The sequence below is a fragment of the Natator depressus genome, chromosome 2 (assembly GCF_965152275.1).
Source record: "Natator depressus isolate rNatDep1 chromosome 2, rNatDep2.hap1, whole genome shotgun sequence".
Lineage (NCBI taxonomy): Eukaryota > Metazoa > Chordata > Testudines > Cheloniidae > Natator > Natator depressus.
In genome coordinates this window covers 230,848,026-230,874,589 of record NC_134235.1, presented here as the reverse complement: position 1 = coordinate 230,874,589, position 26,564 = coordinate 230,848,026, and the positions used below count along the sequence as shown (strand labels likewise).

Genomic DNA, 26,564 nt, shown 5'->3' with positions numbered 1-26,564 from the left:
TATTTCAAATACATTATGAATGTTCCTGTTCTATTAAAAATTTAAATGATGAGGAGAATTGTTGGCTGTCACTGTTAAATGTCTTACTGTCTGATACTGAGACCACAGGATAAAATAGCTGGAAATCATGTTCCTTGCATAGCATTAATATTACCTGCTTTCCTCTCTTACTTCATTTAGTAAATAACCACAGTATTGAGGGATTTCTCCAGTACTTGAGTTCCCTTTAGGCCTTTCACATCTCAGCACTAACTGCATGCTATCATGACTTAAAGAACTGATTAGGGGACAAATAAATCGTCAGTGTTTTTTTAAATGGTTTAAAAATTAGCATAGTCATTACTGAATCCCTTGTTATGTTTAAAATCTTGAATAAGAGGGGAATTATGAAAAGACTGACGTGGAGTGAAGCAGAAAAACCTGTGGATGTACAGCTAGCATACCCTTGCACTCACACTTCTAGTGGAGTCGTCTAGCCAGCAGAGCAAGGGCACAGATGCTCATACTACACTTTTCCCATCCCAAGGCCCCCAGCTGTAGAAGTTCACTGCTACATCCCTTGCTCTGCCTTCCAAATGTCCAGCTTCTCCCCTCCCTCCCGCTCATCCCAAGCACCCCTTCCTCCAAATTCCTTACCTGAATGCGTGCCTTTCCAGAGTCACTCTCCACCTCCCCCTTACCCGAGTCTGAGGTGGTGGGGGAACAGGACACTGGTGGTTTGGTCTCTTCTCTGCGGCAAGCTCGTCACCTTCCCTAGCTTGTCCAGCTGGCTGCCTCCTGCTCCATGCTGGGGTCGGGAAAGCAGGCAGCAGAAGAGATGAGCCAGTTCCAGAGAGCAGCATTCCACCTGCCCACCAGGGCAGCCCCTAGCAGCAGGGTGCTGCAAAGCAGGACCTCCTACCTGACCAGCTGATTGGTTTAGCTGGGTGAAGTGGGGAAAGTGCTGACTGCTGAGCACTGCTGCACTTAAGCAGATTTGTTTGGTCTGCGCCTCTCTGCTGCCTCCCTCCCTCCTTCCACTCCAGGTGGGGGCCTGAAACTTGGGTAGCAAACCAGTGTTCCCCTTGCCCCTACTCTCAGCTAAATTATGGTCATGCGCGCATGTGCACACAACCCCAAGATGGATTAATTATGCCATACTGCTTATCTCACATAGTTTCAAAGATACCTTTCTGCTACCTGTAACTTTTGCCACATCTCTGACATTTTTGCTCTTCAGTTCCAAGAGAATTGAGGAATGTCTTGGTGCTGCTCTCACGTTATGTACGTGATATGTGAAAAACATTTAGATTAAGAACTTCCCCACTGATGTAGAGTTCATTTTCAATGAAAAACAATTTTATATACATGGAAAGCTCCTGGGATGGTCAACATTAGTTTAAATAAATAAATTATCTTTACCTTCCTCTATTTCTCCTTGGTCCCTCAGACACACTCAGTCCCTTCGTTTCCTCCACACACTTCACTGCAAAAATAATTAATTGTAATTAAGAGAAACTGTTCATTTTCAATAGAATCATAGAATATCAGGGTTAGAAGGGACCTCAGGAGGTCATCTAGTCCAAACCCTGCTCAAAGCAGGACCAATCCCCAATTTTTGCCCCAGATCCCTAAGTGGTCCCCTCAAGGATTGAACTCACAACCCAGGGTTTAGCAGGCCAATGCACAAACCACTGACCTATCCCTCCCCCGAGTGGTGGTCAGATGCCAAAAACTGGATTTAATTTCTAAAATGGCTGAATTGCCTCAAATGTTATGTAACTGATTTTATTTTTGAAAATTTAGATTCTCAGTACAATTTTTTGTTCAAATGCAAGTATAATCCCTTAATCTGGGTTGTATACAGTGCTTCAAAACACGCCAATTTTAGATTTTTTTAAAAGGTATTGTGATGGGCATATTTTTCACTTGAAACTATTTTCATCCACTTCCAAAATGGGTGATTTTAACATCGTTGTCTTGACGATACATCCAGTTTTTCCTGTTTTCCCCTGGGTTACACTTTCATGTTTACAAACAGTAATTTATTTCTGTAAAATGTTTACTTCAGTTTTGTAAACAAATCTGCTTTCTTTTTCCCCTTTCACACTTCTACATTGATAAATTATAAGGGGGAAATGGTGGGTTTTGGAATGAACTAAATGCTGCCTTTATTCAGCAAACAATGTTAATTATGCCTTTGTTTTAAAACCATTGCTTGTTCAGAAGAATAGAACCTCTTTCAATTTTACGATTCCAATCAAATTACTCTGCTGAATTCACACCTCACAATTTTTTCATCTGTGGTTAAATGTAAATATTTTAAAACTGGAAAAAAGGCTTAATTTATTAAATGAGTTGGTCTGTTTTTGTTCTCTTGGAGATGTTACACCAGAATGGATATCTTTGATGGCAGTCTCAGCAGAGTTAAGGCTTAAACGTTAATGGAGCGAGGACTTCAGTTTCTAGGCTCAGTCCTGTGCCTTTTTAATGAGCACTGACTGCACATACACACTTATAAAGAACACTAAACTCTTTGCTTAATAAAATGGATAGCTCAACAGAATACAGTTCAGAGGATGTGCGCTCGTACATTTCAACTAATTGGATGAGAGTTCTGCATATGCATGGGAGGACCAGTTGTACCATTGGAACCTATATCAGCCTTCTGATTGCTTGGTGGCTCGTATTTATAGAAGGCTTTAAAAAAAATTGAAAACAAAACTTTATGCTGCTGGAAACCAATTTACAATTTTGTGTTTCAGCCAATGGGAGACCAGGTCTGTCTTGTAAACCAATAAAAATACAATAGATCCACAGTAGCATAGTAAATAATGAAGCACTTAAGTGACTATATATGGGATAAAATAATCATTGGTCATTCAGTATGAAATAATTCATAATAGTTGGAGTTGCAGGATTGTCTGCTCCTAAAATAAATCTTTGCTTTGCCTCAAATTTATATATTCACCATATGTGTCTGCTATTATGTAACAGCAGGAGACCACCATCCTTTAAAACCTTGTATATCTCATTAATATTTCTCTTTAAAGATAATCACAGTTTTGGAGTAATCCCTTTTTTAATATTGAGAGTAAGGAAGTTCTGTTTTGTGCAGTTTCTAGGTGCTACTGTAATACAAAGAATGTATCTAAAATGAGTGAAATCCTTCATTCTCATGTCCTCTGAACTATGAACATTCAGAATGGACTTTGCCTCTTAGATAAATATATTTTTCTTTCTTGAGTCACTGATTGGCTAAACATGAATTCAGCTTTAGCTTTGCTTTTGGGAAAACAAACTTGAAGAAGGTTCTTCTATGTGTGTTCTTGTTGTTGTTCTTTGCACACTTTGTTTTGTGGTCCTCGTTACTGACAGCTGCTTTTGTTTGTTTCCTTTTTTTCCTTTATCTGTTTTACTTCCCCAATATGGTCTGTTGCTACCAGTTTCTATTGCTCCACCCCCTCCCCCTATGCCTCAGTTGACTCCACAGATACCTCTCACAGGCTTCGTGGCCAGGGTGCAGGAAAACAGTAAGTTTGTACAAGCTGAGCTGTCAAAGAGTAGAGCCTGTTTTCTTCTAGCATGCATGGCTGGCAAATCAGACTCTATTTTGTTTCCTTTTCAGAAGCTAATACCATCTTGCATTCTAGTGCCACTATGTTATTGGAGCTGAAGGGCACACTCTCCAATTTTTTATAACATGTGCATGATTATTATTGACCCATTTAAGGTTTGAGCTGCAAATTTATGATAGAAGTAAAAATGTGAAATGTGGCATCTGCTCAGTGTGGATGTAGAAATATATATTAGTTAAAAAAATTAATTTAGTGTTGCATCCTCTTGCCTACCACTAGTGATAATTACTTAGCTTGGATTAGAAAGGATTACAGAGCCTTTTAAAATATGCACCTGTGTAATTGTTAACTCATAAATTGTAGCAGTTTGTTAGAAATTCATGTAGCCAAACAAAAGGAAAGGTGCGGTTTTACTATCTAATGCAAATAGAAGGAGTCTGGAGTTTGCCTCAATTCTTCCCTTTTCCTCCTGTTTTCTACAAGTGAAAACGTTCACTAGAATCTGGACATCTTCTGGAAAGTTGAGCAATGATAGTAACAAAGGAGCTGATCCTGAGAGGTGCGAAGTGCCTGCAATTTCCTATTAACAATGGATGCTCAGCATGTCTTGGGGGAGCGTTCAGGGTACTGATCCTGCAAGGAGCTGACTCCTTACAGGATGCTGAGCACCCATAAGAATATTTGAGCAGTCAAGTTTTCACCTTCGCCTTGGGGATATTGTGCACTTTTCAGAATCAGGGCCAAGACAAGGGGCCCAGATGTGACAGTGAGTAGCGCACTATAAATCTTGTGCCATGCTATCTATTTTACTCAATACAAGTTTGCATTTAAAAACCTTTCCCCTTCTCTGTTATAGGGGGCTAGCAATTGCTAAAGATCAAGGTTACAAAATGTTAGAACCCCATTTTTACATGCTAATAACTTTCTGAAACATTTATCTTTTGGACTGAAATTTTCCATGCTTATAGTCCTCCTGAAGGTGAATACTCTCCACCCAAAAAAACTTGTGTGTCTATAACCAAAGGAAGAGAATCTGAGCTCACTTTAACAGGCCTATGGCAAAAATGACTAAAGTTTGAAACCTGGCCTGGGAAGGGTGAACTTTCCCAATCAAAACTTTCCTCAGTCAAAATCCATTTTTTTAAAAATAGTGCATTGCATTTGAAAACTGGGTAGTGAGCATCCAGAGTGGAAAATGGAGTTCTAGGCAGTGGTGTAAAGTGATGCAAAGACTTCACTTTACAAAACTGGGTTTAAGAGTTTTGCCCAACTGCTGGGTTTTCACTTACCCATTCCCTAACAAACCCCATTAACAGTATGGCGCAAAGGCCACAGAGCAACTTGGATAGGCTGGACTTCCATGGCATGAGAGGTTCCCTTCCTTATGGATCATAAGGACTTGGAAAGTTGCTTCTTCTGTAGACTCCTAAACCCTTCTTCTGTGGCCCCTGAGAGAAATTCCACAAGACCTACTCTTTTTTTTTCCCTGCGCCCTGTACTCCGACTGTGGGTATCTTCATAGAAGAGGATTTTATTGAGACTTCCTAATACCTCTGTTACACAGACACAGCTGATATACTAAAAGTAGGTGTGCTGCTGCTTTTTTTTCCCAATACAAGATTGGGTTATAGCAATCCCCACCCCTATCTCCACCTAAACAATAGCCGCAGCACAGGTGCAGGAAGTCACTGTGCCCTTACGTTGTACACACCCAAGAGAGGGTTTGAATTTGAAATCTGGATCTGAAACCATTTAATTGTTAATACTGAGAACAGGCAACTTCTTCCCTTCCTCCTCTCCCATTTTATTTTTTAAAAGAAAAATAAATGCAACAAAACAAAGTTAATACCACTTTACAGTTGCCCAGTTAAAATCATTGAGGAAGTGTAAAGGTTAAATTTCCAAGAACAGGGTTTACTCCACTTAGTAGCACATATATAGTACTTTCTGTTCCCATTAAATGTGAAGTTGAATTTGTATGTTTTAGGAGAAACATTTAAAACAGACTTGTATGCTGCAGCCAAATGGGTGTATCTGTTGGCACTTTCACTTAGCATTTCCTGACACTTTTTTTTTAAATAAGCAACCTTATTGTTGAATTAACATACTTTTGCAGTTAATAAGATAAGGCATTTTCATTGGTTGAAACAGGACAAGAATTGATGAGCATGATTAAATACAACAAAATCCAAAATGCTCAGAGATGGAAATTGTGGGAGAATGTTAAATCTGAATTGGAAATAAATTTGTGAAATGTGTGCCCAAGATACTGTATGAAACAGATCCAATTCCTATATTGTTTCATTTATTTGTGTGTGAATGTTTGTGTCAAGTGAATTGGGTCAATACACTGTGCCTACTAGCAAATCATATTTCACTGTGCAGACAATAACACCTACAAGACATTACTCTCTCATAGAATAAAATGTTTAGTTTTGGAAACAGTCCGATTCACGAGAGTAGCATAAGTGGAGGTTTATCTGGGAGAAGAACCACTAATGGCTTGGAGGTGAGGAGTAAGGAGGTCTTTAAGAATTTTTTTTAAAACTTCTGGGCGCGCGCGCGCGCACACACACCCCCTTCACTCATGATCACCATGTTGTCCCTCCCTGTCCTTTATTTCCTTGTTACCATTAGCATATTACACTATAAATGTACGGCTGTACAACGCTATGGTTGAGGCATAATATCGTGGAGCTGTCGTTTCACCAGCTCTGTCCTAAGTTAAACAAGGTCAGACTGGGATGGTACTAGGACTGGAGACGGCCAAGGAACTTCAGTGATGTTGGTGATTCAGTGGGTGGCACTGATCCAGTGCCCTCAGAACAGTGCAGTGGAACATGATGCAACTAGTGGTGCTAAAGGTGAAATTTCAAAACAAGGCCCAGGCACTTGTATGGAATTATTACACTTTTTTGTGCTAACTCTGGTGTTCTGCTCAGGTTCTGGTCCATCAATTATATTACTCCTAACTAAATTATTTCTATAGGAGGGATGCCAAATATATGGCACATGGCTGAATCTGTCCAGTGGGGCCCCAATGCTCATGAAAAGGATTTGTCCGACAGCTGTTTGGCTGCAGCTTGGTCACAGGAACTGAAGGGAAATCTGAGTGGAAGGAGGGAGCTCCTGCCAGACTGGGCACAGGTTCCATCACTGAGCCACTCAGTCAAGGCTCAGAGCAGAGGCTTTCCACCCTCTCTCTGTGCAGCTGCCGCCAGCATGCTGGGCTCAGAACTTTATCTGGATACAGTGTTTTTTCATTTTTTATTCTAAACGGTCATGTAGATTGTTGTGCATTGTTAAATAGCTGTCATACTCCTCCACAGAGGGGACTGCATATGAAGATTTGATTGGATACAGATAGATCTTGGCCTCTGTCCTGGTTGGCAGGATGATCAGTAGCAGGGAGTGAATGGGGAAGGTGTAATGAAATGTTTCGCATTGCAGTGGGAAGGCAGAGGGGCTAAAATGAGGGGTTTGACCTAGAGAGCAGTTGGGAGATGTCTGTTGCCCATATATAGAGGTTAAAGGCCATATATTGTGGCCTTTCCTATGAATGGGGAAGATGGATCTCCAGCCCTTATTTGCCGGCTGGATGAGAGTTTTTAAGCCAGTGTCTAGAAAAGTTACTCACCTTCTCTTAACTGTTCTTCGAGATGTGGTGCTCATGTCCATTCCAATCAGGTGTGTGGGCACCATGTGCACAGTTGTTGGGAAAACTTTCCCTTAGGAGCTCCCGTTGGGTTAGCTGTGGAGCCCTCTGGAGTGGCGCCTTCGTGGCTCTCAATATACAACCCTGCCGACCCGGCCCCTCCTCAGTTCCTTCTTACCACAAGTGACGGTCGTTGGAACTGCTGTCGCTTGCTTAGCAAGTGCTTCCCTTAGCGTTCTTTCATATAGTTAGCTTAGCCTAGTTTAGTTGTTAGTGTATATATTGTGTATATAGTGAGGTTTGGGAGCGGAGATTCCACAACCCCACCCCCCTTTAGCCCAAGGCTTTAAACCTTGCAGAACCTGCAGCAAGCCTATGCCAACAAGGGACCCCCATGACTCATGTCTGGGAGAGGCGCACTAGATAGGTGCAAGATCTGCAGGGCTTTCCGCCCCAGAATTAAAAAGGAGCGAGATTTCCAATTAAAGCAGCTGCTCATGGAATCCGCCCTTCATCCCCAGTCTGCTGCGGACCGCCAGGACCCCGCACTGAGCGCGTCCGTATGGAGTGCCCCGGCATCAGTACATGATATGGTGCCGAGGAGGGACTCTAGTCTAAGAGACCCTCGGCACCGGCGTTCTCCGACACCGCAGGATGCACAGACAATCCAGCACTGCTCACATTCACCAGTGCCATACCAGCAGCATAGAAAAGCCGACGGGGGCACTCCCCGGCACAGAGAACAGCGGGACCTGCAGGTGTGTGTGGATATCAGGGGTTTGGGGGCAGAAGTCTGTGGCCTGTATGGCAAAGGTTCTTGAGGAGGGTAGGGAGAGCTGCTGTACAGTTCTTGACTGATATTTTTCCATTCTGAATATTGGTGATTAATGTGAGAGAGATGGGTTTGAACAATAATTTGTACTTCCATTTTTTCCTTTCTCCCTATCCCAAAGCCACTAGTAATTGTGCTGATATGGGAATCTCTTTAGAGAGCTGATATTTTGAATTATGCATTTAATTCCTCATGTATCTCCCCTGAGAGCAATGGCTGCCTATCCTCAGTTTACATTAATTCACTAATTGAATCCAGGGCATGTGCTCATAGACTATCCTGTAAAATAAGGGTCTGTACAAAGCTTTTCCTCTGAACGTGTATTATTCTGTTTTCTCTTACCTCGTCAAATCTGATATACTAATGACTTCCCTCCCTTTGTGTCCTACACCAGATTTTGTAAAAAGATAATTCTCAAAATAAGACAGAAGCAAATAAATTAGTGCTCAGAATAACAGAAATGAAGTATATACAAAATGCATTAACAGGATTTGCAAAACCATGTCAAACCACTGATTCATCATGGTGCCCAATTACCTCCTGGTTCTGAGGATGCCTGTCATCCCCTTGCACGTGTGTATATTGCATCTAGTCACTTGTCATACATGGAGATGGGGCAAAAATCCTTTCTATCCGCTGGCAATCAGCTTATGCCCCAGGAGCATGTGCTTTGACTCTAGTAGCATTTATACATAGATTTGACCACTAATAACATAGTTGTGTTTTGTAGCTTTAACATGTAAAGCCTTTGTTTCTAAGCCGTGCATGGTATTCTAGTGCATGCTATGTCTTTCTCTACAATGCACAGCCTAAGGTTAAATGACTGTTTCTGATGCAAATCTTCAAACCTTTTTTAGTTGCGGATAGTCCAACTCCTCCTCCACCACCACCTCCAGATGAGATGCCTATGTTTGATGATTCTCCTCCTCCTCCCCCCCCTCCCCCTGTGGATTATGAGGATGAGGAAGCTGCAGTAGTGCAGTACAGTGATCCGTATGCAGATGGAGACCCTGCTTGGGCCCCTAAAAACTATATTGAGAAAGGTAAGAGATCAATCCATACATTGACATGGTGGCAATACATAACTGCAATTTGACTTGTAGGCTCTGAAAGGAAACCAAAATCTCCCTGCTCAATCCAAATTTATAACCATTCTTTCCTAACTTCTCAGTGGCTGTGCCCAGTGTAACAAATCTAGCCTTTGATACACTCACACTGGAATGAAGTGGATAAGTAATCCATCATTACAAGAAATAGCTATAAATTAGATTTCATTCATCTTGTTTGTTAAACAATTAGACCAGCAATGGCCCTACTGGATGTCTATCCAGAAATAACTTCATTGAGAGACCAGTGGGGCCAAAAAGCCTGATCGTGGGTTTTTTCCCTTGTTGAATAAATGAGATAACAAAGGTAGCTTATGTTAGCCTTTTAACAATAAAATGTAGTGATTTTGTTTGAGAAATGCCTTACAGTATTTTAAATCCTATTTGCATATGGAACTCCTGAGCTCATTTGTAAGACTCGTAACGTTTGTTTCTGCAAATAACTGACAAGCCAAATTCCTAGCTGTAGGGTCAGTCTATGCTAAGAAAATAACCAGTTTGTGACAACTGCCAGCAACAGGTTTCCTGTGACCTGGTGTTTAAAATGATTTGACTGCCACCATAGAAAAGGGAAATGTTTCACAGTTAGGGAAAATGTGATAGTGATCGATTGGAGCGGGAAGTATGTTTTCTTCCCTGTAACAGTTAAACTATTATGTTCCATCTTCATTAGTTGCTAAACTGTTTTCAGCACCAGTTTATAGACATCTGAGTGATGCCAACATAGGTTCATTTTACTAATGTGCCCAGACCGTAAGTCACTCCCTTCTCCGGATATCTGCCACGTGTATGCTCTTGGAACTGACTAAGGAGCATGAAACTGATCAGTGGTACCACTGTAATTACTCACTGTGGAAAGTTTTTCTTCAACCTGCCCTCTGCCCCCAACACAAATCCATCTTGCATCCATTAAAAACTACATTTAAGGTTGAAATGTCAAGCACTCTACACTTAGGAAATGCCAGAATTCAGGCTTCTTGTGCAACACTAATTTGGCCCTCTTGTGCATGTGGCTTGTCTTCATTTACATAATCATACTATTTTTTCCATAGGACCCCTGCCTCACTGAATGTACAGGATGAAACGTGCTCACTGAATCAGCACTTCTTCCATAGTTGTATGCTAAGCATTCAATGTGGTGCCCCAGGCATTATTTACTATGCACCCTCCAAACACTGAACTGAATATAGAATTGTTAATTTTCCTCAGTGGCTTCTCTTTGGTGCTCAATCTTAGTTCTTGACAAACCATTAATTATATCTTCAGTACCCCTGTAAGATGGTGCTATTATCTCCATTTTATACAGGGGGAAATGAGGCAAAGATTAAAGTAAGAAGTGTCCACTAAATTTAGGTACACAATTTGAAAAGCATAGGGCCTTATTTTTCGGAGTACTTAGCATTTTATAGCGCTTTACATGTTCCAGACACCGCTCCCATTGACTTCAGTTGCAGTTGAGTGCGCAGCACTTCCATAAATCAAACACTCGCGTCCACTTTAAGCGCCCAGAAAGAGAGGAACACAGTGGCCACTTGTCAAAACTTTGGTTTACGCGTCATGCCTAACATCACATAGGAACCCGGTGGCAGAGGCAGTGATAGAAGGAATCTAATTCTCTAGAGCAGCATTCAACAATCTTAACCACCAGACCCTCCTCTCTTTGATGCAGTTTCTTTCCTCATGTGCTACATACCTTCCAACTTTCGCAACAGTTGAGGCAGAGGTCCAAAGAGCCAACAACCTTGATTTATTACCAGAGCACAGTTCAGCCTGCGCCCTGAAGGTCCTATGGAAAAATATAGTATGTGGTCATGTGTTTAAAAATTATTAAAATGTAAAGCGGGGGCCAATTTAAGGTTGTATAGGGAACCTCAATTCTGGAATTTCCTAATTCTTGAGTGATTGCAACCTTAATTTATTTGAGCTAAAAATCTCCTAAATTAAAATAATCTTAGAACTAAATTCACCACCACAGGAGTAATCTGCAGGGTTGGAAACTTTAGATCCACAGCACTGTCATATGCTGCTTACGATAAGTGGAAGCTGTTAAAAGGCGTATCTTCTGTGTGGATCTGATTTCTTCAGGATTTTCACTAAAAGCTATACTACATAAACATGGCCAGCATTTAGTGAATAGCTAATTTTATCCTTGGTAAGGTTCTACTCTACACAACTATATAAATAGTACCTTAACAGATGTGTATTTCAGGTTATATCTCCTGTGACAAATCGTGTTGTGGCTACAAGGCTAACAGTTTACTTTTTTTTTTTTTTACACCTCAGTGAACTGGATTCTGTTCCTTTTCATGCATCTCAAACATTTTCTATATTCTACATTCCAATCAGTTACACCTGTGGAAGCCAAAAGTTTAATTGATGGCCTAACTGGACCTGTACACCACCTTTACTAGTGGTGATGTTATGAGGAAAATCTATGTTGACTCTCCAGATTTCATGTTGAAGGGGGGGGGGGGAAATCTTTCCTGTATCTAATGTGCTCAGTTTACAAGTAATCACTGAGACCAACACTGAAAACCCTGAGATGTCCTTACTAGTCACTTTAAAAATGAGACCTGCACTTCAAAATGCTGTGTACTGTGTAATAGTACGTGCCAAACTAATTTGTCTGACTCTTTTCATCCCTAGTTGTTGCTATATATGACTACACAAAGGATAAGGATGATGAGCTGTCATTTATGGAAGGTGCAATCATTTATGTGATAAAGAAGAACGATGATGGGTGGTATGAAGGAGTTTGCAATCGAGTGACTGGCCTGTTCCCTGGGAATTATGTTGAATCAATCATGCACTATGCTGATTAGAATCTTTTTGCTTTTTAAGTTGGGTCTTGTATTCAATCATACCATGATTATTTACAAGAGGGAACTAAAGGTTAACAATTGTCTTAATACACTTTAAAAAAAAAAATGTGCCCATCTTTTCAGGCTATACTGTTTTAATGGTATGATTGAAGAATGTCCATCTCCATAAGCATAAATCTTTGGAGACAGGTTTGTCTTACCTGATAGCAATTTGTAAAACAAGCAACTGTCTTCTGACTGGTTATGCTTATTTACTTATGCATTGTTAATTTTATGACCAGCCTAAATATTCTTGGGAAGTAGGGTATAATATTTAATGAACCATGATTCAGATTGTGCCATTACATTTTTCAGTGCAGCATGGTAACTAACATTAAGTTAGACTAACATTAAAATCTGGGTGAAAAGTTTTATGTCAGTGCTGGTCATATTACTTTTTGTTAGACTCTTGCTCATTCTTGAACTATAATTGTTTAAAGCATGCATACGAACTTATGTATTGAAATATACTTTTTTAAAAATCCAAGATGCTTCCAATTTGTTGTAAACTTTACCTGGAGTACTCACTAAAATCTATTATAATGAATTGCTGGAGTCTCTAAGGTGTCCATGTGAATCAAAAATGGGTGGTCTTATGTATGTGTAATTTGTACCAAGTTTTTTTAATGAGTAAATTTGCATTACAACTTTTCCATTCATAAATATATAAGTGGAACCAAAGGTCTTGTCCATTACTTTGTCAGCACTTCTAATTGCTTGGCCAGGTCAGTCAATTTATGATTGTGTTATCACTAGCAATGTACTAAACTAAGTACAAGTGTTGTAGCCTTATTTTTAACATTGACATTAGTGGGCAAATATATAAAACCTGAAGATTATCCACTTACCACAAACTTCTTTCAAAATTAACTTGTGTAAAGGGTTCGAGTACTGCTAAAATTAAGTACTTGAAAAAGGATTCTCAACTGAGTGTTGAACTCACTGTAATTTAATAATTTATTTCAGTTTTGCTGCAACTGACATTACTAAATACAAACTGTATGCTGGACCAACAGGAGAAATTTTGTATGTTTGAAGCTGATAATACACCAAATAGGCGTCAGAGCTAGCAGTCATACAGAAAGAGGGGACAGACATTCACAGCCTGTTTATTATTGGAAAATGACAAATGCATTTTGCCTCTCCACGGCATTATGGGAATTTGGGCAAAAAGTCAGATGGGATGTTCACCTCAGTTTATACAAAACCGTAATGCTTGGCTTATCTGAAGTAGAGTATGCAGTAAAGATTTGTTTTGGACTTCAAAGTGCTAAAAGACTAGCAGCTGGAAGCTTGATTGGTTGCTGCATCATTTTTTTTCTAGTGTAAAATTAGAAATATTGAAACTTCCCCACCTTCCTCCCTAAAATCATTGTAACTTCCAAATGCTTTCTGCTTTAACTGTTAATCTCACCTTCTGAAAAATTAGCAACCGATAATTTACCTGTATTTTCTTTATAAATTGGAAAGTCTTCACTTAATTTGTATATAACTTGTTAAAGTTTATGTACAGTCTTTTATAATAAACCATTCTCCTATGTAACATTTTGGGTACTTTTGAAGTTTAACACACACAGCTTGGAAAGCATTCGCAGTAAACCTTAACATTAAATATTACTGTAAGTGTGAAGTGATATTTGGAACCCATTAATTTTAACTGATCTTTATTCTCATTGTGGCCTTGTACATCAATATTAAGTGTAAACAATACTTCCCACAACAAACACCCTTATTAAAACACAATTAGACAATTAGCACAAGAAGATTGATTTTGTTTCATAGTTGTATGGCTTCCCTCAAACATCTTCAACTTAAAGTATATTAATTTCAGAAAATATTTTATAAAAATATTTTTTGGTAACCAGCACTGGAAGCAAACCATGATGTTCTGAAGTGTAGTTTTGTAGGCACAGTCTGGTAAGTAGCTGCCAGAATGAGTGGAAGAAGGTGTATCACTTGTCCCGGGTGAGTACAGTTTCTGTGAGCTGAATGAGGGCATCTCTTTCAGGGGATGGCCGGAGTTTACTAATCTCTTTCATCGCTTCATGGCAGTAGCGTTGGGCGAGGTAGGTTGTTTGCTGTACACCATCACTCTTTAAGGGAAAAAAAAATTAAATAAGGTAATACATAGTAGTAGTAATTATTTCCATTGCTACATGTAAAACAAAGCAGTGCTGTTGGAAGTGAGTTAGTGTCTTAGGGCTTGGCTACACTTGCGACTTAGAGTGCATTGAAGCGCCCTAGCTCACGGGCAAGGCATGTAGAGCGCTCTGACTCCACAGCTAGAGTACTCTATTGTGGTGAGAAGATTAATGCTTGCTGTGTCTTGGCTGAAACGCCCAGAGCTCAGTGTGAATGAGGGGTTGCATTCCTGTGCTCTGATCAGCCTCTGGAAATGTCCCATAATTCCCTTAAATCAAGTGGCCACTCTTGTCATTGTTTCTGAATTGCTGCAGGAATGCAGATATGCCCTTTGAAAGCTCCCTTTCTGACAGCCCGCTGCTTATCTGCTCCAAGACAAAGCAACCATTAGTGTGGAATTCTGTGTGTGAGAGAGAGGGAGGGAGGCAGGGGGGGGTCTGCTGCTGTCTGAACTTACAAGACACCATGCTGACATGCTCTCAGCCCCCCCCAAAAACCCCCATACACTCCACCACCACCCCCATTTGAAAACCACGTTGCAGTCACTTGCATGCTGGGATAGCTGCCCATAATGCACTGCTCCCAATGCTGCTGCAAGCGTGGCTATGCCAGTTCGCTTGAAGCTATCAGCATGGACAGACTGCAGCGCTTTCACTACTGCACTCTCTGAAGGCGGGTTTAACTCAAAGTGCTCTACATCTGCAAGTGTAGCCATGCCCTTAAGCCCTCTACATTTGCTCTAGTCACAGACTGGATTTAAATCAGCAAGCAAGAAAACTTGATTTTAATCTTGTTTTACATTTACACTTCAGTTATTTTCCTGAAGAAAGGTTGATTTCATTCATATAATCTGGTACTACTTGCTAACTAGGACACAGTCTACTTAATATAATTGCTTAAGTGGGTATAACATAAAATCAGATTCTTGATTTTAACTTTTGATTAGAAATGGGCCAATGGTACATTTTTAGAGGTGACTAATTTTTGAACTCATGACTTGTCAAGTTGCATTTGAGTGGAAATTGGGATTCAAATGCACAAACAGTAATTGTTTCTCATTGTTAAACTACCTTTAAATGTGCAGCATAAAGACAAATCAAAACATTTCGCATTTAAAACTGATTTATTAAACAGGAATATCTGTGGTTAGTGAATTAAACTGAGTACTTCTGGTCATTCATGTCCTATGCGAACGTCCAAATGCTGCAAGTTTAAATTTGACAGATGTATTCTCATTACATAATACTCTACCTCTAAAATCTTAGTTTCTAATGTTAGACCATTAAACTGGAAATCTTTTAGCAGGGCCAGATTTAAACTAATAAGCAATGCAGGCTCTCTTGACTGTACCTATGTTTTTTGTACCCCTTAAACATAGCTACTGTTCAGTACCAGGAACTGAGTTCTTGGAATCTGACCCTCTTGAATCCAGTGCATTAACTATTACAGAGGTATTGCCGCATCTATCTAATCCAGTAACTTGCCTCTCCTCTCTTCCTCTTAAGTACTGTGCCAGCAAGCTATTTTTCACCCCAGGAGCCAGCAAAGTTTGAATACGTGTGCAACTATCTTTTGATTACATCCTGTAGTTCAGTGTTCTCAACCTTTCTAGACTATTTTATCCCTTTCATAAGTCTGATCTGTTTTGCATACCAAGTTTCACCTCATTTAAATGACTTACTTATAAAGTCCCAGCCCACTATTACTGAAATAGTTTACTTTCTCATTTTGTTTGTACTGACTTTAATAGTGCTTTAGGTAGCCTCTTATAAAACTAGGCAAATATCTAGATGAGTTAATGCACCCCTGGAAGACCTCTGTGTACCCCCAGAGGTATGGGTAGTCCTGGTTGAGAACCACTCCTAGAGTTACATGCTTTAAAAAAAAATACAGCCCTGCCATCTGTGGCTAATTCATGCAATGAATTCTAGATTGCCTCTAGCTGCTACACTAATTTGAAGAATTAAATATATTTATACTTCATACTAGTCTTACCTGAAGTACATATTGCCGAGCACGTTCAACATCACCTGGCAAACTGAATCTCCTCATGATCATAGCATTCATTTCTGGAAACTAAGCATGAAGGAGAAAATTTAACTAGTGACTTATGAAATGTTTTCTCTGCGTAGCTGTCTGTTACATTAATGTCAAAGGGCAGATAAAAATGTACTAGATCCCTGGAGCTAGTCTATTAATAAATACAACCTCAAACAGTCTAATAGAGGCTTCTACTCTACTCAGGTGTCTTGAGGGTCAGACTGACTGACTTTGGGCCTCTTATCTCATTTGTACAAGGATAACTTACCTGCTTTGAAAAAAAAGCTTTCAGCTCCTCTGATGAAAGGTAAGAATACAAGGCATGGGGTAGAAGCTTCACTTTCACACAGCCTCCAGTAACTAGGTTATTTCTTCCCCCCTCCCCCTGCACATATTACTTGCTGCATCTCAGGTTTAAGTTTGTGTTGGTTTTAAATATAGATGCAGTAGGGATGAATGTAGTACAGAACCTGTCCTTTTAAAATAGTTAAGGAGCAGAAACCAACCCTCTGGATATCTTGGGGGGGGGGGGGGGTCATGGTAAATCTTGGATGTAGTGTAAATTAGATGTGCCCCATTTCTTGGGGAGAGGTAAGATAAAACACAGCCATTCAAACATAACTGAACCTGGCCCATTTGATGTGCATCAGACTTCCCAATGTGCTAAATATTTAATTAGAATTGGACCCAAATCAGATCCCCACCCTTCCTGAATATGGTAGATTTGAATTAAATGGGTAAACTAAGGGCTGTTTTCCTCCTCTACTTGTAATCATCCCTGCAGGTAGTATCTAGCTCAAAATTCAATACCAAACAAAACAGCTGCAGCTGGTCTAGTCAGCTGACTCAGGCTGGGGAAGGGCTATACAATTGCACTACAGAAGTTTTGGGCTCAGGCTGATCCAGGCCAGCTGTGGGTATTTAAGTACAGTGATGAGAGGGTATATATGTTCAGAAATGCATACTAAACTCTTCCTGTTTACATTCAAGGATGACAGCATAGGTATCTATCTTAATACTTAATGTAGCTAATAACTCTGGCTTTTCATATAAAATCTGAACATTTAAAAAGTAGGATACCAGTGTTTTCAACCTCAAAAGTGTGGTTAATGAGTAAAAGTCTTACTCTACAAATCTGCCAGTCTAAAGTGCATTGTCTGGGTAAATCACTGTCATAAATCCAAACAGCTGCTAGCCCTTACTTCCTTGAGATGCTGTATTTTAGTACACATTATTTCACAGCATGCAGGAACCTCCGCATCACTGTGCTGCTTTATAATAAAGAGTTCTTTTTTCCTTATCAGCAGGGGACAGCTACAATTAAGCTAAAATTTAACTTGTGCTATACATTTGTAAAGGATTTTCAGCACCAATGTGTGACTTGAGAAATTTTGTATTGGGGACCTACATCTCTCCATGACAATGTTCCTCTTACTGCTTTCAAGCAGTTTTCTTAGGCAGAACCTACACCTGTTAGTGCTCACTTGGTTTTCTACTGATTCCAACTTTCTTACTGTATTATGGCAATTTTAATTACAATTTGCATATTATTCATCTCTGCTCATTTTGCAAGACTGTCAAAGCACTAATAACCTAACTTGCAAAAATATAGAAAAACCAGACCTTTCACACAAAGTTATTCTTAACCTTAAAATCTGCATATAACAGCTAATGTATAAACCTTTGAAAGGAGTGATTATTAATTCTAAAGTCACCTCTTAAAAGAACAGGATTGAAAATGTATGAGAATTTAATGTTTAACTATTCTGTGCAAAAATGAGAAATTCCCACTTCTTGGTAAATTCTCTTAAGGGAACCAATATGTAGCCTGCAGCTTTCATTTCAATTGTTAAAAAAACTTGAGAATACAGTCACATTATGCAGAGCTGGGGCTGATGTTACATTTATACATATAAATTTTAAGAAATCTCTCACTTCTAAGTCAACTTTAAATGCATAAAAGCATTGATCATTTATTTTATAACACTTTTCTGTGAAAGTGGAAGCCAAAGGCATTTCCAAAGCTATAATGACTTGTGTTTGTAAAAGCGTCTTCAACATATGGACATAACAGGTTAACTGCTGGCCAAAACAGTAGGAGGAAGAGAAGCAGATGTATATCTTTTGCCAAAGAAAAATTAACCTTCAGGGAAAACCCTTTACAGGTTTTAGACTGAGTTTTTCTTCTTCAAAGGGCTTGTTTTACATAGCCCTGCAGTTCAGACTAGAGGGGAAAAATTGCACTGCACAGACACAAACTAAAAGATCCTAGTTCACATTAATATAATCCTGCTGCAGAGTCCACACAGGAGAGTTACAGTGTGGCACTTTGTTGCACACTGCTAATTCCTATCCCAAGTGTGGGGGATGTGTTGACAGCCTCCATGCAAATGGATGTATAACATTTATTGCTACTAATACAAATAAGTGTCTGATTACGTAAGTTTTAAAAACTGGATCTGGGAATGCAAACAAACACCACATTACTTAAGCCTGTAGTGTGGCTCAATACTAGTTGCTTGTAAACAGCAGGAAATTGTCAATGAGGAGGTCTTCCGCTGGCCATAAAGGACCTTCCAAAATGTTCTGTGGAAGGACAGCCAGATGAAACATTGACAGGTGCCTTGTCATCAAGATATAAAGAGTGAGTGTGAAAGGGGGAACACTACTAAGTAGCCCGTAACCAAAACACTGGACTTGTGATCAATGAAAATTCTAAAATGTCAGGTTTTTTTACCTTTATTTTAATATTAGAAACTCAAGTTTTGTCTACTCTAGAACAATTCATAAAATGCAAACATTAGAGTCAAACCAAAAGCTGATTAACTCAGAACAGACAGCACAATTTTAAGATGGAAGTATGGATAAGAGAATGGATCCTGTACAGCTAATTTTATCTCCTCCAGTTTCTTCTATTACTATACTGTGGCCAGAACGAAGAATTACAAAGCTGCTAGTGGCACTTACACCCAGATGATTTGAGAATAGAAGCCTTCTTAAATGACTAAACACAAGCAGTACTGGGAGACTACTGGGTCTTGGCCATACAGAGGCTGAAACTAGATTTTCATGCCATCTGCCACAATAATCTTTACTCCTTTAGGATCTTACTAATTTTTTTTTTTTTTGAACAAGAAAGGTGGCACTAACATTGTGTACCTTGTGACAAGCAGAACCACACAACCTTAGTGTGTAAACTTCCTCACCTTTGCCTAATGTCACCTCTCATGCCCTTTCTATCTTAGATCCTAAGCTTCTCAGGGTCAGGCACTATGTCTTTAACCACTCTGTATAGCAGGGGTTCTCACAACAAATTTTATGGTAGCCGTAGAGTGTGGCCACCAACTCTTGCTGGTGGCCGCTCTGACAAACCAGTCTGACTCTCATGGCTCTTCCCTGAGAGCCTGCCCCAGGGAAGGTGGGTCAGGAATTCACCAGCCACCTGTGGAGTCCCAAGCTCCCCATGCCCCAGCTGGGCAGGAGCAGGGGAGCTGCCCAAGGGAGTGCCCTGGTAACTGAACACTGCAGCTGCCTCCACTGACAAGAGCCACATCCAGTACCGCACACACCAGCCCCACATGACTCCTGAGGTGCTTCCCAGAACCCCCAAGGAGGCTGAATGGTGCAGGGCACTGATCCCTGTTGGCAGTGCCAGTGCAAACATCAAGGTGGCAGATCTTGCTGCCCTTGGTAACAGCTAGTCAAGAGCAACAGCTGGGTGCTGCAGGCAGGGGCTGCTGCTTTGCTTCCCATCCCTCCCCTCCCCCAAATCTCCACCCATGCTTTGAAGGCTGTCATGGCTGCAAACCAATCTACTGGTGGCTGCTTTTGAGAAACACTGCATGCCATGTGCACCTATGATGTAATATACAAATGTAAATAAATAAAATACTAAGTTAATAAAACAGGTTCTGGGTTGGACTCATCAGCACTCTACAGATCAATCAACTACACAGATTCTTGTAACAGTGCTGTGGCAGTCTGCAAGTATCTTTCCTTTTCTGTCCACTTGCTGTTCATTTCTATGCTGCATCCTCTTTCTGTACTTTGCCACTGTCGCTGTTCCTTTTTTCTGTTGTATGTGCCTCTCTTCCCTTTTTCTCTAGAAAATCATCACTAAGTAAAGAGAGCTTACAGGGTGGGAACGAGTTCTCGTGACTCCTTGAGGATTTCCCATTGAAACAAGCAGAACATGGAGGGTTTTGTTCTCAGGGGCCACTAGACATCGCTCCCTTTCTATGTGGCCAGTACCATCCCTGCCTTCCTGTCTCTTCTAAAAGGCGGCTCTCTTGTCATACCGTCCTTCCCCTTTGTGCAAGTGTGGACCCATATTAGTCTCTTACTCTGTTTTTGTTCTGGAAGATGTAAGGAAGGAAAAAAACTACACTTATCTAAGCTTGTTCTAACTCATTTCTCTTCAAGTCCTCAGTAATAATGGTCCACTCGCCAATGGAGGAATGCTGAATGCAGCTCCCGCTGGAGCCAGTCAATGCCAGTACTTGTTTCATTAGGTAAGAGGAGAGGAGATCCTTCCAGCTATGTCCTAAGCATATTTTAAATTGATTAGATTTCAAGTTGATAGTATCCCTTTAACCCAGCAGTTTTTATTATTTTTGGAGAATGTTCTTTAACCCTACCTGTTGGCAAGCAAATAAAACAGGACCTGTGGCTAATCCAAGTTTGAGATCCGCTGCTGCTGGTTTCCCCAGTTGGTCAGCACATGATGTAAAATCAAGCACATCATCTATTAGCTGGAAGAAGACAAACAAATTTTTTAGCACATTAAAAACAACCAACATTATACAACACATTTTAATTGCTGTGTCTAGTTAAAAAGATTTATATAGCGAATTACAGCAATCCAGTTTGCTTTCCAATGTAGTTTTGAGAAGTGTGTATTTTAGACTTCCCACTAATTCTGTAAAAGCAACAGAATACACTACCTGAAAAGCTATGCCAACATTTTTTCCATACTGGTATGCAATCTCATGAACTTTTGGATCAGGGCAGCCTAGTATGGAAACCTGAAAGGAAAAAGAAAAGGGACAGCTCCAATTATTCACCTGCAACTTGTTTGTTTTTAGGTGCAACATAATAAGCACAGTGAACATCTGGGAGAGGGGAAGAAGCCACATCTAGAGCATTCTTCCCCATCCCCAATTCCCTGTTTATGCGCGCACACAAATATCTAGGCCCATTAGAAAACACAAAACCCAATAGAACTGCAGTATTAAATTCTGGATAGAGATTAACTTTATTATGGTTACAGAGTATACTGTAAGGAGAGGGAATGCAGCAGGAGGAGATGTTACACATGTAGGTTAATTGTCTAATGCAGTTCAGCAACACAGGGCCTGAACATAATTGTTAGGAAGATAGGGCTCAAGTAGGTAGATGGATCTTACAAGCCTCCCAGTAACAGAGACTATGGAGTTGGAAGAGTGGTGCCCAAACTAGGACAGGTGAGAGAGGGAAGATTATTTTCATGGGAGATGTTAACTGTCCAGAAATGAACTATCAATAGAGATGCGCTGATAAACTTGTAGATGAAATTTCCACTGAATTATTGGGGGGGGAGTTAGTGGAAAAGGGGGCTGGGATGGGAAAGGCACGTAATACTAGACCAAATCATCACTGGTTTTGAACAAACCATCAGGAATCTTGAGGTTCAAGAACTGTTTGAACTGCAGCCATACTATGGTAATGTGGCTCTTTGTCCATGAGTAGCAGGCAGAAAAAAAAATCCCCTATGTAATCCTTGGGGAAAATACATTAACATTTTACTTAAGTGCACACAAACGGATGAACTACTCTGAAATGTTCTCCAGCGAACACTTCAACCTCCCTGGTCACTCAATTTCAGACCTAAGAGTCGCAATTCTCCAACAAAAAAACTTCAAAAACAGACTCCAACGAGAAACTGCAGAATTGGAATTAATTTGCAAACTGGACACCATTAACTTAGGCTTGAACAGAGACTGGGAGTGGATGGGTCATTACACACAGTAAAAACTATTTCCCCATGCTAAGTTTTTTCCCCCTACTGTTACTCTCACCTTCTTGTCAACTGTTTGAAATGGGCCATCCTGACTATCACTACAGAAGTTTTTTTTCCCCCTCCTGCTGATAACAGCCCACCTTAATTGATCGGGCTCGTTACAGTTCGTATGGCAACACCCATTTTTTAATGTTCTCTGTGTATATATATATATATATATATATATATATATCTTCCTACTGTATTTTCCACTGCGTGCATCCGATGAAGTGAGCTGTAGCTCACGAAAGCTTATGCTCAAATAAATTTGTTAGTCTCTAAGGTGCCACAAGTACTCCTAGTTATACTAGTGTAACTCTCCATGGAATAACCATAGCAGCATAACTATACTAGTATAACTTGAAAAACTCTCCTATGCAGGCAAGCCCTATGTCACCAGAGTCACAACAGATCTGTTGCAAAGTCAATCTTATAGGAATTCCGATAGCTTCCCCACTAAACCTGGATTCAAAATTCTTACTCCTAAATTCAGTCTTTCAAGATAAAGAAGATAAGGAACCCTACATAACAGTTTTTACACTACAATGAGACAACTCAGTTTACTTAAAACTGTATTTCAGAAGCACTATCTGTATTTTTTTTAGAACTAGGAACAATTTCCCAGATGTTATAAGCAAGGCTATGATGCCATCTTGCCACTCTGATTTCAAACAGTGTTCATGAACTAGCCCCTCAGAGCTGATGGCTATATATAATCCCTTGTTATTTACTACTCATAAATTAATACTTCAAATTCCAGTTACTTTGTTGTATGGGAATCTCTTCCACAGAAAGATTATCAAACGGAAATGACTTTAGTGAATTTTTTTTTAAATGAATGAGGGGATTTATCAGACATTCTGTAATAATGTCTGATGCACCTGATACAGTAGTTCTATTCGCTCAAACCTGTTACTAGACTTTACAGTTTATTTTAATGTGCATGCATAGCTTGAGGTGGTTCTGTGTCATCAGTGACATTACATTCTTTAATATGTCAAGAGGAGCGAACACAGTTTAGGCTCCAGTTCTGCACTGAGTTATGTGCAGTGGACCCCCATGAGAGACACCCAGTGGAAGTTTAAACTTAATTAAATTTGGAATCATTGGCTAGACAGACACGTACAGATTCTTCCTTTCATTGTACTCCCTATGACAAATCCTTATCGCCACACAGAGCTCTGTTGAGGTCAGTGGGGCTCTTTGTGGGTGCAGGGATATGCATGCACAGATCAGCTTGCAGGATAAGAGCCGAAGTCTGTAAAACCTGAAGTCCTGCTAGATGAAGCAGGAATCTCTGATGCAATTTTTATACTTATTTCAACGAAGAAATATTTTTTAAAAATCCCTATTTTGAAAGTAGCTTATGCAGAATGCAAATCTTTACCTGGCTTTGAAATCTAATTATAGCAGGAAAAATAGGCAAGAGAGGGAGAAGCTGCTAAGCTTATTTGGTATCTCAGGTTTCTCATGACAGCTGGGAATTCCATTTGTGCTTCATTGCTGTGAATTCCTGAACTCCTCCACTCCCATATTGTCTTTGAAAAATGCCTTTCAGTAACTCAGGCTACAGTGACTCTCAGGGCCATCTGCCACTATTTACTGTGGCACGCATATACTACTCTGGCCGTAGCTTAAGCACACATCTACCATGTAGTTAATATACACTGGAGATTGTGACAGCTTTAGACCCTTGATAGACTGTTTATAAAAGTGTATTTAGTTACCTCAATGGCATTTTGGTTCTAATGTAATGTTGCTTTGGAGATGCAGACGATAAACTAGTTCAGTTACAGGAAAAGACCATCCGTATCCTGTTTAGGCACTGTCCCAGGAACACACCAATCGTCCTTCCTCTAGATCAGGGGTCGGCAACCTTTCAGAAGTGGTGTGTCGAGTCTTCATTTATTGACTTTAATTTAAGGTTTTGTGTGCCAGTAATTAACATTTTTTAGAAGGTCTCTCTCTAGAAGTCTATATATTATATAACTAAACTATTGTCGTATGTAAAGTAAACAAGGTTTTCAAAATGTTTAAGAAGCTTCATTTAAAATTAAATTAAAATGCTGATCTTACGCCACCGGCCCGCTTAAGCCGGCAGCAGGCTGAGCGGGGCCTGCGGCCGGGACGCTGGCTGGCAAGGGGCCGGCAGCCAGAACCCCAGACCGGCAGCAGGCTGAGTGGGGCCGGCAGCTAGGACCCCAGACCAGCAATGGGCTGAGTGGCTCAGCCTGCTGCCAATCTGGGGTTCTGTCTGCCAGCTCCTGCCAGCCAGGGTCCCGGCTGCCGGCCCCATTCAGCCCACTGCCGGTCTGGGATTCCCGGCCCTGCCCACATAGAGTGGGTACCTACCTTCTCCCTGGTTCTAGCCCATTCTCTTCCTCTCTGCACTGAGCTGAGGGTGGGAGTGCACTGAGCACAGGGCTGGGGTGCAGGGTCTGGCGAGGAGCTAGAATGAGGGAGGGGGCTCAGGGTTGGGTGTGGAGTGCTTACCTGGGCAGCTCCCATTTGGTGCGGGGGGGGGGGGGGTGCTGAGAGAAAGAGAGAGAGCGAAAGAGAGTGTGTGTGTGTGTGTGTGTGTGTGTATTATATATATATATATATATATATATATATATATATATATATATATATATGGGGGGGTGCAGAAGCTCCCGTTTGGTGCTCAGGGTGGGGGATGCAAGAGTCAGGGCATGGGGGAGTTCACGAGTCAGGGCAGGGGGCATGTCAGGAGGGTGCAGGAGTCAGGGCATGGGGTGTGGGGGGGCTGGGTATGTGTGGGAGTGCTGGAGTCAGGGCTGGCGGTGTGTGAGGGGGGTGCAGGGGTCAGGGCAGAGGGCTGGGTGGGTGAGTCGGGGGTGCCGGGGTTAGGGCAGAGGGCTGGGGGTGTGGGCTGGGGCTGTGGGGGTGCTCCCAGCCCAGCCCCCTGCCCAGAGCGGCTCACAGCAGGGGGCTGGAGGGGATATGCCCTGATTCCACCCCCCTTTCCCAAGGCCCTGTCTCCACCTCTTCTCCGCCTCCTCCCCAGAGCAGCGAGTGCGCTGTGGCTCTGCTTCTCCCCCTCCCTCACAAAGGCCATCAGCTGATCGGCAGCAGGGAGGGAGAGGAGGAGGGGCAGGAACCCAGCACGCTGGGGGAAGAGGCCGGGGGAGCTTGCCTGCTCTGCAGCAGCAGCTGCTGGCAGGACCAAGTTTCTTCACCCTGCCCCTGTTGTGTGCATGTGTGTGTGTGGGGCGGCTGAGAATAGCGGGCCAAGGCAGGCAGGATTTTTAATGGCATGCTGCTGCCTGCCGGGATCCCGGCCTGGGTTTGGCAGCAGGCTGAGCGGGGCCAGTGGCTGGGACTCAGCAGGCAGCAGCGTGCCATTAAAAATCGGCTCGTGTGCGGTCTTTGGCACGCGTGCCATAGGTTGCTGACCCCTGCTCTAGATTCATTCTAACTGAAATCCCATTAGAATTAGTTTTTGCAATTTTTTTCAGCCAATATTTTACCTGATTTATATGCAACTGGAAACAATGAGTGTCTTTTCCTTCCCTTAACACAAGAACTGAATTGGCTCATGCTAGCAGGACTTATCCTAACTGATATTCTTAATCACCAATAATATAGCCTTAGTTTGGCCTTGAGAATGAAGTCATCTTCACTTAAACACTTGGACACTAAAAAGAATCCACTTCCAAGCTACAGATAATGATTCTGCTGACCATTCTTCTGGCTATGAAGAGCAGAACTCCTTCTGAACCCATCAGCTCTCCTTAAATAGCCCAAACTGTCCCACGGAAGTGTGCTCCAGGCACTTTCTGCCACTCATTCTATCAGTACCATTCTTCCCATCCTTGCTGACCTATGAAGAAAGAAACTGCAGGAAAGACTAAAAAATGTCATTGTCATAGTGTACAGAGCTATAGTTTTGCCCCCAAGGATAACCCCCCCCCCCGCCACTTTTATTTATAAACATGATTTTGCTGCATCTGAAATGCTAGATTTCCAGTGGTGGAAGCCATAATTATGCACAGTAAAAATACAGGAAGGCAACAGTAAAACAAGCTCCCTTTCCTGTCAACTGTACCTCAGCTACACTTTAGATGGATGCCCCTGAATCCGTGGCTTTTGTGCCAACTCTCAGAGAGGCCAATAAGCAAACTGAAATGGTGGAATTTGTAATGAGCATCTATCTAATGGGAATGAAAGACCCTGTGAATTCTTTTTTTAGGTTGTCAAAATTGCTATCCAACACCAACAGCTTTCAGTTACACTGAATATGTGATGAGTCAGAAGCTTGATGTGACGGTCTTTACTCAGGCAAAAATTCTCACTGCAGATTTGAGCCTTAG

At 41.3% G+C, this 26,564-nt stretch overlaps 2 protein-coding genes across 14 annotated transcripts in view; one reads left to right on the top strand and one right to left on the bottom strand.

Annotated features, from left to right (window-relative positions):
* Positions 1-13,764, top strand: part of ABI1 (abl interactor 1) — a 127,278-nt gene extending 113,514 nt beyond the window's left edge. For 4 of the 8 annotated variants that reach the window (XM_074946121.1, XM_074946115.1, XM_074946116.1 and 1 more), the window contains 3 exons: positions 3,426-3,512; positions 8,902-9,087; positions 11,797-13,764. In XM_074946121.1, coding sequence (XP_074802222.1) covers positions 3,426-3,512; positions 8,902-9,087; positions 11,797-11,972 — 449 coding nt within the window. In that variant the 3' untranslated portion in view covers positions 11,973-13,764. The remainder of the gene's footprint in view (positions 1-3,425; positions 3,513-8,901; positions 9,088-11,796) is intronic. The other 4 variants (XM_074946120.1, XM_074946119.1, XM_074946118.1 and 1 more) reach the window with 2 other exon arrangements.
* The window catches only part of PDSS1 (decaprenyl diphosphate synthase subunit 1), a 40,100-nt gene continuing 26,524 nt past the window's right edge, over positions 12,989-26,564 (bottom strand). For 3 of the 6 annotated variants that reach the window (XM_074946126.1, XM_074946125.1, XM_074946127.1), the window contains exons 6-9: positions 21,137-21,217; positions 20,831-20,944; positions 16,149-16,229; positions 12,989-14,104 (exon numbers count right to left, since the gene is read on the bottom strand). In XM_074946126.1, coding sequence (XP_074802227.1) covers positions 13,964-14,104; positions 16,149-16,229; positions 20,831-20,944; positions 21,137-21,217 — 417 coding nt within the window. In that variant the 3' untranslated portion in view covers positions 12,989-13,963. The remainder of the gene's footprint in view (positions 14,105-16,148; positions 16,230-20,830; positions 20,945-21,136; positions 21,218-26,564) is intronic. The other 3 variants (XM_074946122.1, XM_074946124.1, XM_074946123.1) reach the window with 2 other exon arrangements.